The sequence below is a fragment of the Ambystoma mexicanum genome, chromosome 10, assembly GCF_040938575.1.
Source record: "Ambystoma mexicanum isolate Mex_15411 chromosome 10, UKY_AmexF1_1, whole genome shotgun sequence".
NCBI classification, from domain to species: domain Eukaryota; kingdom Metazoa; phylum Chordata; class Amphibia; order Caudata; family Ambystomatidae; genus Ambystoma; species Ambystoma mexicanum.
The window spans coordinates 742277087-742294407 of NC_090932.1; the positions used below are offsets into that span (position 1 = coordinate 742277087).

Genomic DNA, 17321 nt, shown 5'->3' on the forward strand with positions numbered 1-17321 from the left:
TTCATCAAGCATAGCATGGTAAAAGCTGCAACAACCTTTTGCTTCACACACTTTGGGGGTCATTACGAGTATGGCGGTAGGGGGTTAATGGCACCAGTAAGGATGCCGGTGCCGTTAACCCTCTACCGCCGGATCCCGAGGTCCCTTAGCGGGTCCCACAAAGGCCAGCTGGTTTTACCAGTCGCCCTTAGCGGGACCCGCTAAGGGACCAGGGAGCTAATAACGGGCCCGCTATTTGCGGGCCCGTTATTAGCTCCTTCCCCATTCCCATTGAGCCCTATGAGCGCTCGAATGGGAATGGGGAATGGTGTTCAGAAAGGGGACTTACCAGAGTACTCCAAGGTTGGAATGACCCGGTAAGTCCCCATTCCGAGAACCCGGACCTGTACACGAGTTTGGAGGCAGCCATGGCGCTAATAGCGCCATGGCTGCCTCCAAACTCGTAATGACCCCCCTTTGTGTCTGTGAGCAGGAGGCTTGGTGCCATGAAAGGGCGCACTGTTTTATTAATCGCCCATTGGTGTGGGATTACATCATACAAGCATATACAGAAGAAAGAATGCCATTGCAGTGTACTAAATATCAGAGAATTGAAACCAAGTACATGTAGGTCAATGTACAAACCCCACCGAAGCAGGTTGCTCATCGCTTAGAGGTGTCCTGCAAGTGTGGGAAGGCTGTGATTGCAGAGGCGTAGACAGTGTAGGGCCTGAACGGGCAAGGCCCACCCCAAAATCTGTAAACACCCACTCGCCAGCGCTGTGTTGGCATTTGCAGATGTTAATTTCACCTTGGTGGGCCCAACTACCTTAGCTCCGGCATCCACTTGTTGGACAATCCTGGCTACGCCTCTGCTATGGTGTGAGTGCAAGACACTTGGGCATTTGCACCCTGTTTCCCCGTGGTTGGAGGGCTTTGGCATGCTAATGAAAGCAGGCCCCACAGTCCTCCACCCACGTGGGAGCAAGGACTCTTTTTGATTTGATTATTTCAGGGATGAACACCCAGGAGTGACTAGAAAATCTCCTCCTGTGCTAGAGTGTGACTATGTGTGGCACTGCAGGCATTGGCATGGTGATGGGTGTGCTTGCCTGCCGTGTGTGTTCCCCTGCAGCAGGTCGCATCAGCTGCAGGGGAAGTCTACTACAGGTAGATCACCTGTCTCAGGGCACCTCTGTGTGAGATCAGCACGTCCCTTGGATCACTCTTGCATGCAGATTATACATGATTTGGGGAACAGTGACTTGCTCACTCAATGACTTTTGCCTCCGTTACATAATATGCTTTACACTTCTGTGCCGGAAGGGAAAAGTGTGATGTATTGCGGCCAGTACTTTACACCACCAAAGCTGCACTGTAATAGGAAATCTCTATTTAATTGAGAAATGTTGCACCTCGATGAAAATAAAAATATTACCTTTCTGAAAATTCTTCCTCAGGAACAAAGCTCCATCACTGAGCAACCAACTATTTGATTATGCCCTTTATCAATGAACTAACCCTTAAGCCCTCGCACCAGTTATCTGTGTGCTACAACAATGTGGTGATTTAATAGCCACATTAGTACTGCATTCTGCTGAACATGCAAGGATTGCATTGGTGACCAAACAGTCGTAGGGTCCAAATGCCAATCAAGGGCATTGATTGGGCATCATTTATTATTTTGCTCTTTGCAATTATGTGTACTGTTGAAAAGCCTAAGTCACAGAGGGACTTCCTGTGGTCCTGAGATGCTTCCTGCCTTTTGTTTTCCGATCACTTTGTCTCCACAATCTTGTTCCAATCCTTGATATGAGTTTCCGCAGGAATAAAGTTGAGTTGAGGAACACTGGAGTTTGTATAAAGTTGAGTTGAGGAACACTGGAGTTTGTATAAAGTTTAGTTGAGGAACACTGGAGTCAGTATAAAGTTGAGTTGAGGAACACTGGAGTCAGTATAAAGTTGAGTTGAGGAACACTGGAGTCAGTATAAAGTTGAGTTGAGGAACACTGGAGTTAGTATAAAGTTGAGTTGAGGAACACTGGAGTCAGTATAAAGTTGAGTTGAGGAACACTGGAGTCAGTATAAAGTTGAGTTGAGGAACACTGGAGTCAGTATAAAGTTGAGTTGAGGAACACTGGAGTCAGTATAAAGTTGAGTTGAGGAACACTGGAGTCAGTATAAAGTTGAGTTGAGGAACACTGGAGTTAGTATGCTCTTCAGTGCTTTATGTGAATGGATCCTTCAGTACATAATGTCGATTGTTCCTGTTGCTGTCTCAGACGCTTTGGACTTGGAGAAAGGGAATTCATACCCAGCCAGTCGTATCAGGAAGACATTTAGGACGTGGACTCCAGTGCACACCAGGACGATCCAGAAAGACCTCTCATACTGCTCCGTGTGAGTTTGAAAGATGAAACTTGTTTCTTTATAATTAGAAATCGTCTCAGAGAGATGGTGGATTTTGACTTCTGCAGCGAACAGGATCATTACCAGACAACCGCAGGAACCTGAAAAACAAAGAAAGGAGACTGGTGAAGCAGGGTATCAAAATCGCTATTACAGGGGCGCATGTGCACTGGGAAGATCATTGGAGGGAGCTTACACTTATGTATGCTTATTTATTTATTGGGCATTTGTAAGGCGCTTATACATCAAGAAATTGTGTTTCAAAGTAACCCATGTTTTTTAAACTTAATTTCGCAGAGGCATTAGGACAGCAAGCAGGCTAGACACTGTAGGGGCAGCAACCAGGAGCAGTATAGCTCACTTAACGCATTCATAGAGTCTGTATGCTGTGCCCTGTCTCACTCTGGGCGTGTGGGCCTGCAATATTGATGTGGGATGCCTGGGACCCTCTGGCAGTAGTTACTTGCAGTGGTGGTTGGAGGGAGACCTGAGAAGCCAAAGGACGCGCACTTGGTGGTTGCCTAGGAGTCTGTGGCTTATTCCTCGAACTTATTCCTCTAACCGAATAAAGAAGTATTCTTTTATACCTCAGTCCCAAGAGCGATCTCTCAAAAGAGAGTATCTTCTTTTATGATAGGAGGACAGCAAAAAAGGAAAGATACAAAGAAAAAATGAATGAGGAACAAACTACTATTTTATATTTTGTGTAAGTTGTGCAAGAACTTGAAAGAGGATTGGAGGGTATTCCCTAAGGTGTGCATCTTAGAGTTCCACCAGCCAACCTTCGGAAGGTAATCAATGGGAGGCAATTAGAGGATATTTTCTACCTGTTAAGTCATGTTGATGATACATTTAGTTTCAATTAATTTTGCAATGCATGCATTGTGGGCTCCCCAAGAGAACAGAGCGGCCAAAGAAGGAGAAAATCAGAGGAGCGAATCTTAGCGCAGGGCAAAAGGGTGGGAGGTGTGAAGAAACGCTTGGAATCTTCCCAGGTAGCAACTTAAGGCGGTGATCAACCGTCTACTATGGAGTGCTGCTGTCTTGCATGCAAGCTACACGACCCGCTTCGGCATGATTTTGTAAACAAACACCCAGTTGCTATGTGCCAGGAGGCATGGACTATTGAACCCTTCCACTTACAGGGCTTTTGCTTGATACATCCACCAGCCCTAAAGCGGGAGCAACATGGTGGACCATCTGATGGTTTGGCAATGTATACAGCTGTAACATTGGGCTGGGAAATACCACACTCCGGATGCTAATAAAATGTCTATTACTGCCCGCTTCCCGGGTTCCAGACCACTTGCATTTATTCATTTTTATACTAATTCAAACACGGACCAGTCGATTAAGTTGCTTAAAAGGTTGCACAGACTTATGGCAAGTAAGTCTGATATATTTGGTACGGATTTTCCTTTGATCATTGGGGGGACTTTCCCCTTAGATTGGGTGCTAGTGAGGATCTCCCCTATGAGAAAGACGAGGAGCGGAATGATTCTATCCCAAGGCCTTGTCTGGGAATCCTGATGGCTCTATTGCTGCACTTGTGCTATGGGGCATATACTGGCTCATGTGGGCTTTAGAGCTGCAGATCTTAGTCTGGTGGCGACTTTACATTTAAAATGGCCGCTTTCGCAGTATTATTGATTTTATTTTAGTCCCAATGCGCTGGTGGTGGAGTATCTATGGGTTTGAAATCACCAATCAATATGAGAGCGATCACAACCCCCTTCCATATACTTGGTCGTTGGTCGTCAGGTGGTGAAGAGGCTAAACATGCTAAAGATCTTAGCGCCTCGCATCCACGACCGAGGAATCAGGGAGCTTCATTGCACGGCTGAGAGGGATGTTGAAACTCTAAATAGAGTGGTAGAAATCAATAAGGATATCCTTTTGATAGGTTATTTATAACACGCTTAATACCCAGAGGTTTCTAAGTGCAGACCCGGGGATCGAACCTGTGTTGCTCCGTGTCCTCTTTCTTCCAAGGCGAGCATGTTGCTCTTGAGCTATCCTCCCTGGCTTCCTTAAATCCCGATACAACCCCACTGAATACTATTGATGCCTTTAATACATTTGTTACAAATTGTAGAGGGATTTGTAGCACAAACAAATATATTCACCTTGTTAGACAAAACGTCCTGGCTATTAACTGGCTGTAAAGACAAAAAGAGAGCTCTTCTTATCGCTCTGCCTCTTAAGGCTGCCTCTCCTGATGTCACTGATATCAGACAGAGTCAGAAGTACTTTAAGAAAGAGTTAGCCAATAGAAGGGGAGAGCCAGTAAACATTAGGTAGCTGTATGTACAGTTGCAACTTCGTATGGCAACATAGCTGGAATATCTGAAATTGTATTTAAAAAAACACTAATAAGCTAGATTTACGCCTTTCTGGAGTCCCAGAAATTCATGTGCATGACAAATAGTGGGTCAGGCACTTCGGCACTTTATATTGATCTGGGGTAGATATCGATCCGAATGGTAGGAGTAACAAATGCATAACTCCAGTGACCTTGGATTCAGTAACCTTGGAGCCCTTCACAATTAAAGATGTAGAGTTGGTTATTTATTTATTTGTTTATTTATTTATTTCCAGGCATCTAGGCGCTATTTACAGAAAGTGCATTGTACTTCATATCCGGTAGGTTACATAGAATAGGCAGGTGATGCAGCGTGAGGCTGCCAGGTCATATCAGGTAGGTTACATTGCATAGAAAAGGCTTGTGATGCAGCGCAAGGCTGCCAAGTCATATCAGGTAGATGGCACTATATTAGAATAAACAAGTAATGAGTCAGGTACGATGCTGCAAAGGCGGGCAGGTGGGTTCCCAGTATAATAGTCTAGGGCCAAAGTAAGGGCAGTGCAAGTCTGCCTTGACACCATTCGTTAAGTTACAGTTGCTAGGGGGTGGTGGGTGTAACACAGTGGTGGATAGTCTGACACGTTCGGGTAGGCTACACGGATGTAAGAGGGGGTGATTAATCACGCAGGTAGTGGGTGTAGTGCATAGTGGTTATCCAGATATAAAATAAGTTTACCTTCATGCTCGATGCTGGAGAGGATGTTGGAGGCAGAGGCCAGGGAGCTCAAGAGAGTGAGTCCAAGGGACAGTGTTAGAGGCAGCAGTGACGGGGCTGCGAAAAAGGGGCCGCGACCCGGCGTGCACGGTCAGGCCCAGACAGGGGACAACAGTCTTTTATGTCATCCTTCGATATCGGAGGGCACCGGCCTCGTCATCCGGCTTGTTCATGTGTGCATGAATGAAGCGCTTCCCAGCCAATGGCAATGCACGACAAGAGCAGGCTGAGCAGGCAAGTCACTCGGCAAAGGAGGTGGAATGGAGGCGGCCATGATGGTGTGGAGCTCCAGCTCCCATACACCAATGTGTTGAATAGCAAGCAGTGCGGCAAAGGTGGAAGGTGCCAGCCTGCAGTGCTCGATCAGGCAGTGGAGTGTAGAGAGGGGGTTACAGGACCACTGAAGGTGCCTGGGGCGGATGAGGTACCAAATTATTTATTTAATTCTTGCATTGATTTATGGGTTTCTTTCTTGACAGATGTTGATAGTTGGAAAATTGCCACTATAATGCCAATTTACAAAAAAGGTATGAAGCCTCCCACTCCCCTATCATTCAATCACTTTGTTACATGGGACTTGGAAACATTTTTAGGAGTACTAATGAAAACACTGGAGGAGTGGGTGATGGATAGAAATATCCTGTCTGACACTCAGCGGGCTTTTAGACCCAGACTGGGCATTGTAAATCAATGTGCTAACGTATACCGGATTTTGCAAAGCCCGTTTTTCTCCTGGGGATGCCAGGCTACGTGGCCTTTATCGACATTAGTTCAGCTTTTGATCACGTTGACAGAGTCTCCTTTGGAAGGCTCTTGATGGGATGGGTGATCAAAAACCATTGATCCGTTTATTAGAATCTCTCCATAGTGGTTCTGTGCTACGTGTCTGTTTTGGACAGGCGGGAGAGCTGAGCAGATTTATTGAGGTTGGGAAAGGTCTCAGGCAGGAGTGCATTCTTGCACCCCTCCTGTTTAACCTCTATATCAACTCTTTCCCATCTTACTTAGAACGTTTGGATGTAGAGGTACCCAAATGTGAAGGTTAAAGGATTTTGATGTTGACCTATTCCGATGACGCGGCTCTCACAGTAAGAATCCTGAAGTCCCTTCAGGCTTTAGTTGAGGGCTATGGCAAATATATGACTAGGACGGGACTCAAGATTAATAATGGAAAATGCTATGCAATGTGCTTCTCCAGCAAGCCCCAGCGGGCAACAACAATAATCTTAAATGACCAATGTTTGTCTTATTTCAAAAACTTATAGTTCCCAGATATCTTATTTGATGTGTTCTTTTTAAAATGTCTGATCCAATCTTCCATTGAAAATTCAGGTTCCGGATTCTCTTTTGACCATGCAGATTTTTTAGTTAGATTATCTCAGTTTCCGTATTGTTGATTCTCATACCGTTCTCTTCAATGTATGAATGGAGGGCTGTTAATTTCCTCTGTAAACCAATCTCGGTTAGATCTAATAGAACGATATCATCTGCATAGAGCATCCACTCAATTTTGTTGTTATTAATTTTTGGGGAAAAAAGATCTTATAGGCTCAAACGAGGTACCCCCATCAGCAATAAAAAAATTGAAGAGGACATCTCCAAGTGGGCAACCCTGTTTCACACCGCGTTCAGTTTTTATTGAACTTGACAGTGCCCCCTTGCCGTTGAGCCGAATTCTTATATTGGTATCCGTATATAATTGTTTTATCGCACGAATAAGACCATCTGGGCAATTTTTCTTTTTCAGTTTGTTCCATAGCAGATTGTGATCCACTGCATCAAACGCATGTGCAAGATCAATAAATGCAGCAAAGATAATTTTGTTCTTTTTGATAGCATCCAATTCAAACAATTAATCATGAATACATTTAGATTACAACCGACACCTCTGATGAAACCTGATTGTCTTATATCAAATTCACCTGAATTTTTGATCCATTCTGTGAGCTGTTGCTGAAGTTGTGTTGCAAAGATCTTGCCCACAACATCTAGGAGTGCGATTGGTCTATAATTTTTTGGTTCCGAGCGAATCCCCTTTTTTAAAAATCGGAACAATTATAGCGCTCTTCCAAGATGTTGGTATTTGTTTTCGTTGTATAACAATTGTAAAGACAACTTCACAAAAGTCAGCCCACTCCACTGGATGCAATTTTAACATGGAATTTGTCAAACCATCTGGTCCGCAAGCCCTTGAAGAACTCAACCTTTTGATCTTATCCAAGATGTCAGATCTGTCGATGGCTAAATTCCAGGGTAAATCCTAATCAAAAAGGACTTTGTCAGTTCTATCTTGACACTTAAATAATTCAGTATAGTGTTTGATCTATTGGACATCAGTCACCATATTACTTATTAATGTTTGTTGCTGTGCTTCACAGTTGTTAATTAATGCCCAAAAGTCTCTTGTTGTTTTTTTGGATAGACTTTCTTGCATTATCTCAGCATCATTTTGCAACATTATTCTTTTGTGGCTTTTTATCGTGTTTTTACTTTATAATTTCTACATCGAAATTATGACGCGATTTAAAGTTAGATTTCCCATTATGAGTTTTTGTTTCACTAAATTGCTCCAGGAATGGTAAATAGTTAATATCTATTTCATTTCCGACACATTTTGTTAGTTCCACTATATTTGAGCTGCTTAGTCTCAGTAGATTACGACCTGGGACTACCTCAACCTTGTGATTAAACATATCTTTTTCTTTATCGCATTGATAGGTATGAATTCCCATGTGTACCAAGTCGTGGTCACTACTTTGCATTTCATGAACCTTCAAATATGATATAATTCCAGCTAGTCAACTAGACACAAAGACATAGGGCCTAATTACAACTCAAGCGTTAAGGGTTAACGCCACCGTTAACCCTTAACACCTGATTCTGATTTTAACGCGTGCTTTTAGCAGGCGTTAAAATCCATGGTGCTAACCTGCCATGGTGCTAATTACGCTGCCGTAATTTACGGCGGCGTAATTAGCGCCTTCCCCACTCCCATTATGCCCTATGGGGCAAAAATGGGAATGGGGAAGGGAAAATGGGAAATGGGGATTTACCGCCCCACTCACCTTGGAATGGGGCGGTAAATCCGCCATCCACCATGGTGTAAACGGAGTTTACACCATGGTGGTAAAGTTGGTGCACTTAGCACCAAGGTTGTAATGAGGCCCATAGTCCAAGACTGAGTTCTGGTTATTCCTTCTCCACGTGAATTTCACGGGTATGTCACCAGATGTTAGTCCATTCAATCTCTGGAATTCTCTCATGTTTAGTTCATCTTGTATATGAAATGCAAGTTTAACTTTCTTTGAATGTCGTTCGGTTTTTCCAGAACCAATAGTTGTATCAAGTAATGCTACTATATCTAAATTCCAATCCCCGCAAATAAGAATATTAGTCATTTCTGCAACAGACATTTCTCATCAAGTTCATCACATAACTTATCTGTGAAGATCATGGATTCTGTTGAGTTAGGTCGCCAGTAGATATTAATTAAATAGATTCTTGCATTAGAATCGTTCGCCCCTTTGATCCAGTCAATTATGTTTATCTGGATGTGTGACGACTTATTATAAGACTCTGTTATCCCGTATCCAGATCTTCTATGGACTAAGGTTAACAAGCTAGCCATCGGTCTCCCCTTTTGATTTCTGATTGCTGGATTCATGACTATTTCATACCCCTCAACCACAGGTATTTGAGAGAGCCAAGTCTCCTGCAAACAGAGTATGTCCATTTTCATGATTTCCCGTGGTTGATTTTTAAATAGATGGGAAAAACCTCTTGTGTTCCGGGATCCAACTTTTGAACCTTCGCTCCTTAGCTGCTGTGGACATTAACTAGAGTTATTTAAAGCACAAGCAAGCCAGCTCCAATTGTTTAGATGCCATTTTATATATAACATTATAAAATGCCAAAATGCAATATCATATCATTTGGATCCTCTTGTTCAGATGAACTAGATCTTAGGTTGTCCAGTTCTTCCAGGGGAATTGTGATTTTAATTTGTCTCATATTAATCTTTATTTTTTCAGATGGCACGTCTCTGTCCTCCAATTGCCAGGATACTGATTTTTTTGGGTCTACGTGTCTCGTATTTTCAATTCCCTTTTCAATTGAATTGTGGGTTTGATTTTCGCTTCCTTGGTTAGGAACTTGAGCTGTTTTGCCCACCAATTGTAAAATGTCAGTTGAATCAATTTTAATGATAAGCTTCTAGGAAAGGAATATATAAGTAAATGTAGATCCAAGAGGAAACATGTAACAGGTGGTCTCTTTAGATTTGTAAAGACACTGCATCAGCATTCGGATGATCATATGCTGACGGCCTATAGGGGAATGAGCACAGCAGTCAGTGGGGTCCTATGGCAGTAGATTCCGGGGTGTGGGCAATCTTGATGGTTTACAGTGTGAGGAAAATACTTTTCTGTAATGCCTCTTGGCCGTTCCTCCATCTGTGTCCCTGTACGTTACTCACTTGGAAACCGTATTATTTCACCTTCGGATACCTTCCTCCTAAACCCTATTTTATTTTGGCATTCTGTGTGGCCTAGTCAGGATGAGATTTTAACCAAATTACTTAGAAGGCATCTGATATCTTTGGGTAACTGTGACAAAATCAGTTGGTTGGATTTTATTGGAACATATTTGAGAATTATGTGTCTGGGGCAGATTTTTGTCAACCCCTAACATATTTCTGGTGTGTCAAAGGGATTCCTAAAACGGAGGTTCCTGTCTATGAGGACACTAGTGGGAAGATATGAACTTGCTTAAATCCTCGGTAAGACATTACTTGCCTCTCTCCCCTGTGATGGGGCAGCCAGATTCCTTGCACTGCTCATGAATCCCTATCATTGTACTATCATTGTACTATCTTGACCAAGGCTAAGTGAAATGTCCTCCCTGCAAAGGTGTTGACTCGTAAATGGTCGGGCCCGAGCCATGCAACTCTTATGAAAGCCTTGCCCATTTTGTGTTATTTTGTCCACTGTACGAGGGCAGTGGTATAAGACAGTGGAAACCCGCCTTCGTCTTGCTTTTGTCTCTTCCAGATGTAAAGACTGCTTTTAAACTTGCATGCCATCTGCAAACTGCTTGGACGCGCAGATTATCACTTTCCACTGTTTTTGCACTGACTCTACCATGTTACCATAGATTCATATTATTACGGTGACTGTTGTCTGCTATGTACTTTATTTAGTCTAAGTAATTGTATTGCTTATTGTACTCTTTTTTATTAATTATGTTGTTCTATGGATTAAGATAATCCGAAATAAACTGCTTAGATGGTGATCATAACAGAACACATCTACTGGAATTAGGAAATGAAGGTTGTTTATGGAAATTATAATAACATTGGGAAAATTTGCCCCTGTTCAATTTTAATCCTATTTTCCCTTTTGTAGCCCACAGGGTTGTTCATTAGATACCACATGCTCAAACCAGGCATCTGAGAGAAAGAGTTGGCAACCCACCCCTTCCTAACAATATACACACAGTTAAGACGAAAGTGCTTGATTTGCAGATACTTACATCCAGGCACTTTTAGCATGAAAGTGTTTAATGGGCAAACTTCGTAGTCAGTTAAAGACGGAACTACAGTGTGCGGAAAAAACGATTTTACACGCACACCTTGTTGCAAAATGAGACCATAGTTGTCTGTGTGGGTCCTACGTGTACTTGAAGGATTAAACAAGCTCTCAAATATGCTCCAGGGGTAGCATTGAGAAGAGAAAGAGCAATTGAGGCAGATAATATGCAGGGACGTAATTTAACCAAAATTCCAGGGGTAGTGGAAGTGACATCACATGACCCTTGACTTCTGATGACATCACAGGAAGGGATGTCATTTGTGACCACCCCCAAGTGACATCAAAGGAAGTGATGACACATAATCTTACACCCCTTGAAAGAACAGGAAGTGCAATCACATAGCATTGTTCATCAGTCCACTAAGAACAATATGGTTACAACATCACTGTGATATGATATACATTTCATACAAGAATGGATCACCATATGTAGTGTTAATATAAGTGTGTATACGCCCATATTTTCAAATTACTGTGAATGTAAGCAGACATCCAACACAACAACCTGGACTAGTGTACATCTTGCAGGCTAAACTGTAAAAAGACAGAGCATCTCAAAGAGGCCTAAACCACAAAACGCAGACATCCAGTGCCTGCCAAGTGTCTGGCCACAAACTGGAAACAGCAACTGACCAACAGAACTCCAACTAGACAAAACAATGGTTTTGAGGGTTGCTCAGAGCTGGTCCGGTGTTTATGAATGATTTGAAACCTTTCAGCCATCAACTTTCTTGTTTGCTTATTTGGTAATTAACCCAGAGTTTATTTTGTTAGAGGGGAAGGATGTGTTGCAGGTCACAGTAATTGCAGGTTTAAAAAAATGTTTAAATGTAAACAGCAGCAGCTCCACGACATCACCCCTAGAAAACCCTGCTGGGTCTAGAGACCTAGGCTACTCCTCATTCATGACACCCAATGAGGCTGTAACATGTCTGGGGATGCTTGTGGTGTCGGGCAGAAGGGATGTGGCCTAGCAGTTCGGGCTGGACTGCCCTTTTTCAGGTGGGACCAAGCATGTTTTGCATATGGTCTTTCCCCTTCTGTAGTTGCTTGGTAGGCTGAAAAACGATGGTCTGGAGGGTTGCCCAGAGCTATGCCAGTGGTTATGAATGATTTGAAACCTTCCAGGCATCACCTTTCTGTTTTACCTATTTGGTAAGTAACCCACAGTTTTTATGTTAGATGGGAGATAGAGGGGAAGGGTGTGTTGCAGGTCAAAGAAATTGAAGGTTTTTAAAAAAAAATGTAAATGTAAAAAGTAGTAGTAGCAGCAGCTCCATGACATCACCCATGGAAAAGGCACATTTTATTTTTTCCTTTGGTTCTTTATATCTTGCTTAATTCCAGCCTCCTCCAGCTTCTAAGCACTGAAACAGCAACTGAACCCATGTTTCACTGCATCCTCTTGTTCCCAAAGCACGTGTGTTGCCCTTGAGCTATCCTTCCATATATATATATATATATATATTTTTTGCTTGCGGAAGCAACAGATGGTTTACTTCAAAGGTGGAGGGCAACTTCATTTTAATTAATTATATCACCATGCACCTATCTACAGTGTGCCTGTGATACAGATCATGGTCAGGTCAAACAGCGCCCCCCAGGCAGGATTGGTGGCAGAAGCCACTGGGGCACACCTCTCTCACCACAGGCCCAGTGGCTCACTGGATGAGTAAAGCAGACAAAGATTTGTGTTAATTCTGTGCTGTCACTAAGTACTTCAGGCAGCTCTTACCCATTCCCAGCTAGATAGACCTAGCCCCCATACTCCTCCTGTTGCTACAGTACTGGGTATGAGCTGCACAGACAGCACCACCTCTGAACCCAACCATTAAGGCATTCTTCACTAATGGACTGCCAAACTGTTAGTGGTGGCGGCTTCATGGTTTTTCCTGCATCGCTGTTATTTCTCCAACTAATGAGATCTAGATTCCAGGTGAAAAAAGCTGTGGCACATTTAGCTGCATTGAGGACAGGTGTAGGGGTAACAGAGGGGGAGCCAGGGTTAGCAGCTGCTATCCGTGGCGACACCCAGATGACATCCGTGAGAATATGGCAATGTTTCTTTTGTTGAAACCTGTGGAAAAGCACTGTTTGTGTTCTCTCTCAAAAAAAGAAAAAAACTGCTGCAAGTCTCAGTGAATCAGGATGTGCAGATGATGGAACATGCTACAAAAATATTACTGCTGCGGGCATATTATGGAAACTGACACTTTTAGAAACTGGCATGGTTTACTGATTTTTGTATCAGAAAGAATGCAGTCAGAGGCAGAAGAAACATTCCAGTCATCCCAGTGGTCGAAGTGGGCGGGAGCGGTTGGGAGCGGTGCTCCTCTACTTAGAAAAAAAATTGTGCTTTTCCTATACTTTTATTTTAAAAACAAACCATTCCGAAGTGGTTTATTTTTAAAATAAAAGTCTAGGAAGAAGCTGAAACTTGCACTTCTGTGCACTGCACTGAACATTCCCTTAAACAGCAGGTGTGCTTGTTTGGGAGTTTGGATTGCGCGTGGGAGGGGGCGTGGTGATGGCGTTTGTGGGAGCGGGGACAGGCCAGCAGAGAACATAGTTCCACTACTTCCTTTCGTACACTACGACCGTGGCTGCTGCCATCCATTCATTATCATTCAAATGCTTTCGTTAGCCATTGGCTACACTTCTTCATACGTTTGGTTGTGTTTTTAAAGCAGTGCTGATCGCTCCCAAATTGTTTTACATCTAGGTTGTGTCTTTTACTACGACAAGCAGAGTCTTTCCCAATGCAGTGTTCTTGCTTGACCAATGAATGGATGGATAACAATGCCAGTAAATATGATTTTTGTTGCATTTGGTCAGCAAATGACGGACTGGCAAACTTAATTCTGGCCAACCACACTGTGTGCCTTCTGATACGTTCAGGAATTTGGAAGTCACTCTTGCTTCATGGATCTCAAATCTTCCCCCCACAAATATAGGAGTAGCAATCTGGTTCACTCAACTTCGTCACTTAAAATAAGTCTTCATGTGAGCTGTCTTATATTAAATGTAAGAGGAATTTGGTGATGGATACTTTGGGAAAAGACTTGATAGACCTTTAAGAGCTTTTAAACGAGCAAGAAATGCAGTGCTTGTGGGGTTTTAAATAAGTTGGTTTGACACAAATTTCTGTGAAGTGCCAGGAGGTGCAGTTTATGGTAGGTAGTGGCCAGTGGTGTCTCTTTGTGCTGCGCTCGAAAATTTAATTTAGAGTGTCTGCATTTACAAGAAACTAGATAAGTGCTGGTAAGATAATTGAGCGCTCACTGCTGAGATATGTGTGTGATCTGCAGGTCACAGGTTCAAATGCCGGTAAGGCTAACTCAACCTTCCATGGTCGATAACTGAGCATCAACTTCGGTTGGGTGATATTGTATGTAGAAATGTTCTTTGTAAAGCACTTAGGCATAATCACTATGTAAATAACACATAATTGTCGTTAAGTACCGCTCACTGACAGATATTATTTAACTGCTTACATGATTTTATTCTGCAGCAGGTAATGGAGGGGTGTGACTGTGGCTCTAACCTCTGGCGCAAAGGACACGGGGTGGCGGGACTCTGAACAACAAGTCTCCATGTATTCCCTTTTAGTTTCCAAGGTTCAACTCCATTGGCTGGCTTTCTGTATTTCGAATTGAATTTCAGGACTTGCATATAGTTCACAAAGAACTTTACCTTGGAAAGCTAAGATTCCTCTCATCTGAAATTTAAAACAAAATAATCCATCACCAGGTGCTACCTTCACTTGGAAAATCTAAACCTGCTAAGTGTTTCCAAGGTTTCCCCTCAGAAATGTAAACTCAAGCTGCCATCCTGTAGAACTCTCTTCCTTGTGACTTAAAGAAAGATTCGAATCCTGGAAGCTTCAGGACAGAGTTGAAAATTTACCTATTTCCTAAATAGTTCTGTCTCTTAAATAATGATATTAGATTGACTACTCAGTTTCCAGGCACTCCACAGGCTTAGCCCAATGGTGCACTCTGGGGCCAAGGTTCCTGGTGAATAAATATACCTAACTTTACACAGGTTAACAGAAATTGGTAGCTTGGTGAATAATCTGGTGCTTTCCAAAAAGTTGTGAAAAAAGTGTGTTGTGCCGCAGATTTGCTAACTGTGGCCCTTTGAGGGCACCTCCAAGTCCCTCAATGAGCCCTCTAGCCATTCGACACAGGCTTTGGTCGGAAGCCACCATGATGGCCATGTTGCCCACAGTATGAACTTGGAAAATGCCCTATGCACCTCCAAGACCACCCAATGTGCAAACTAGCCATGACCTGCACTGTTGTATTGTATTGTATTCATCATTTATATTGCTCCTTTCCCCCAGTTGTATGGCTTCAATGCGCTTTGTAGTTGGAACACCCTTGGTGACCGCAGTCCATGTGCAGGAGGTTCTAAGAGTTTCAATTAAAGATGCTTGTGTGCTTTTTTTCCGGGTTAGGTCTTAGGTAGGCTGGCCAGGCTCCAGTAAGCAGCCCCGAGGTGAGGCACATTGGTGGGTGCTGTTGGTAGTTTAGGATAGAGTTCTAGTGCTGAAGATTCAATGTGTGCCCAGCTAAACCGAATTTATTCTGTTGGTTGTCTTGTATACCGATGGCAGAGGTGTTGAGGTACGTCAGGGGTTTCAGTGTGGATGGCTATGTGAGCTGCTAGAACAGCATAGCCATAGCTGCATTCTAGAGTGCATGGATGGGTGGCCGTGCCTGTGGCCTGTGTCCACAGACATGGTGTAAGGTATAAGTACCGTAGGCATGGCTGGAGTTCGACTGCAATGTTCTTTTTCTTGGTCCAATGAGATTGGTTCGTGGTCTCCCTGGAACAAAAGTCTGAGCAGTGGAAGAGGGCCCCGAGGGATGATGGGGCAGGGAGTGAGGGGTGGACGATAGTTTGTTATGGTGTGCCTCTGTGAGCGCTGCCGACATCTGTGGGGTATTGATGTGTAGGAGTGTTGTTGTGTTTGAGGAGGGCAATAGTTTGCTATGGTGTGACTCTGCAAGCGCTGCCGGCATCTGTGGGGTATTGGTGGATAGGAGTGTTGCTGTATTTGGGAAGGAAGAGTTTGTCACTGTGTGAGACTGCGAATGCTGCCAGCATCCATTGGGTATTGGCAGATAGGAGTGTTGTTATTTTGGGGGAGCGTTTCTATGCACTGATCGAGAGTGTAGAGTGGGGTAAGGTTTTAAGAGGAGTGAAAGGCCATGTTTTAAGGGCCTTTCTGAAAGCCAGGTGATTGCCAATATTGTGAAAATGCAAGGGAAGGGAGTTCCTAATCATTGGCACTTGGAGGTGGAGAAAGAGGATCCACCGAGTCTGGCGGTGTTGTACTGTGGCACTACTAGGAGAGCTGCTGTGGCAGATCTAAGAGTCCTTGAGGGGTGGTCACGGGTGACTTTGGGCCTCAGTACATGGTAGGCGGTAAGGGTTTACCGGTACCGGTATTTTACCGGTACCGGTAAATCCTTACCGCCTTACTACGAGGTCCCTTTGCGGGTTGGGGATTTTAACGCCTGCTTTTTGCAGGCGTTAAAAACCAACCCGCAAAGGGACCCAGAGAGCTAATTACGGTACCGCAATTTGCGGTGCCGTAATTAGTGCCTTCCCCATTCCCATTATGCCCTATGGGGCAAAAATGGGAATGGGGAAGGGCAATGGTGGAAGGGGGAATTACCGCCCCTCCAACCTTGGAATGGGGCGGTAATTCCCCTTTCCACCAAGGCGGTGCCGGTATTTTACCGGCATGAATCATGGTGCTAATTGCGCCATGGTTCACCGCCTACCGTGTAATGAGGCCCTTTGTCTTGAAGGAATTCTGGCCATGTGTTGAGGATGGCCCGGTGGGTGATGCACATAGCTTTAACTGTAGTGTGTCGGCCCATAGGGAGTAAATGGAGAACTCTCAGTGTAGAACTGTTGTGTTCTCTGGCAGGTAGGTTAAAGAAGAGGCGGGCTGCAGTGTGTTACATTCTTTGCAGTTTCCTTAGCTGCAATGCTGGTGCGCCTAAGTAAAGGCTGTTTGCGTAGTCTAAGCGGGAGAAGATGATTGAGATCATGGTGGAGAGATGATCAGGATAGGGAAGATACGCCTTAGGATGCGTAGGTGGAAGAAACAGGCTCTGGAGACAGAGTTGACTTGTTGGTAGAGGGATAAATCTATGTCTCATTGCAAGGTTTTTCACTGAGGTGGTGGTTGCCGGTGGGGGGCCTAAGGATTGCGACCAGGGAATAGGTTGGGGAGGAGCAATGTTTT

At 43.8% G+C, this 17321-nt stretch overlaps 1 protein-coding gene across 1 annotated transcript in view; it reads right to left on the reverse strand.

Annotated features, from left to right (window-relative positions):
• Positions 1 to 1355: 1355 nt before the first annotated feature.
• Positions 1356 to 17321, reverse strand: part of CLRN1 (clarin 1) — a 180397-nt gene continuing 164431 nt past the window's right edge. Inside the window, exon 3 of the mRNA XM_069618382.1 lies at positions 1356 to 2489. Coding sequence (XP_069474483.1) covers positions 2224 to 2489 — 266 coding nt within the window. The 3' untranslated portion in view covers positions 1356 to 2223. The remainder of the gene's footprint in view (positions 2490 to 17321) is intronic.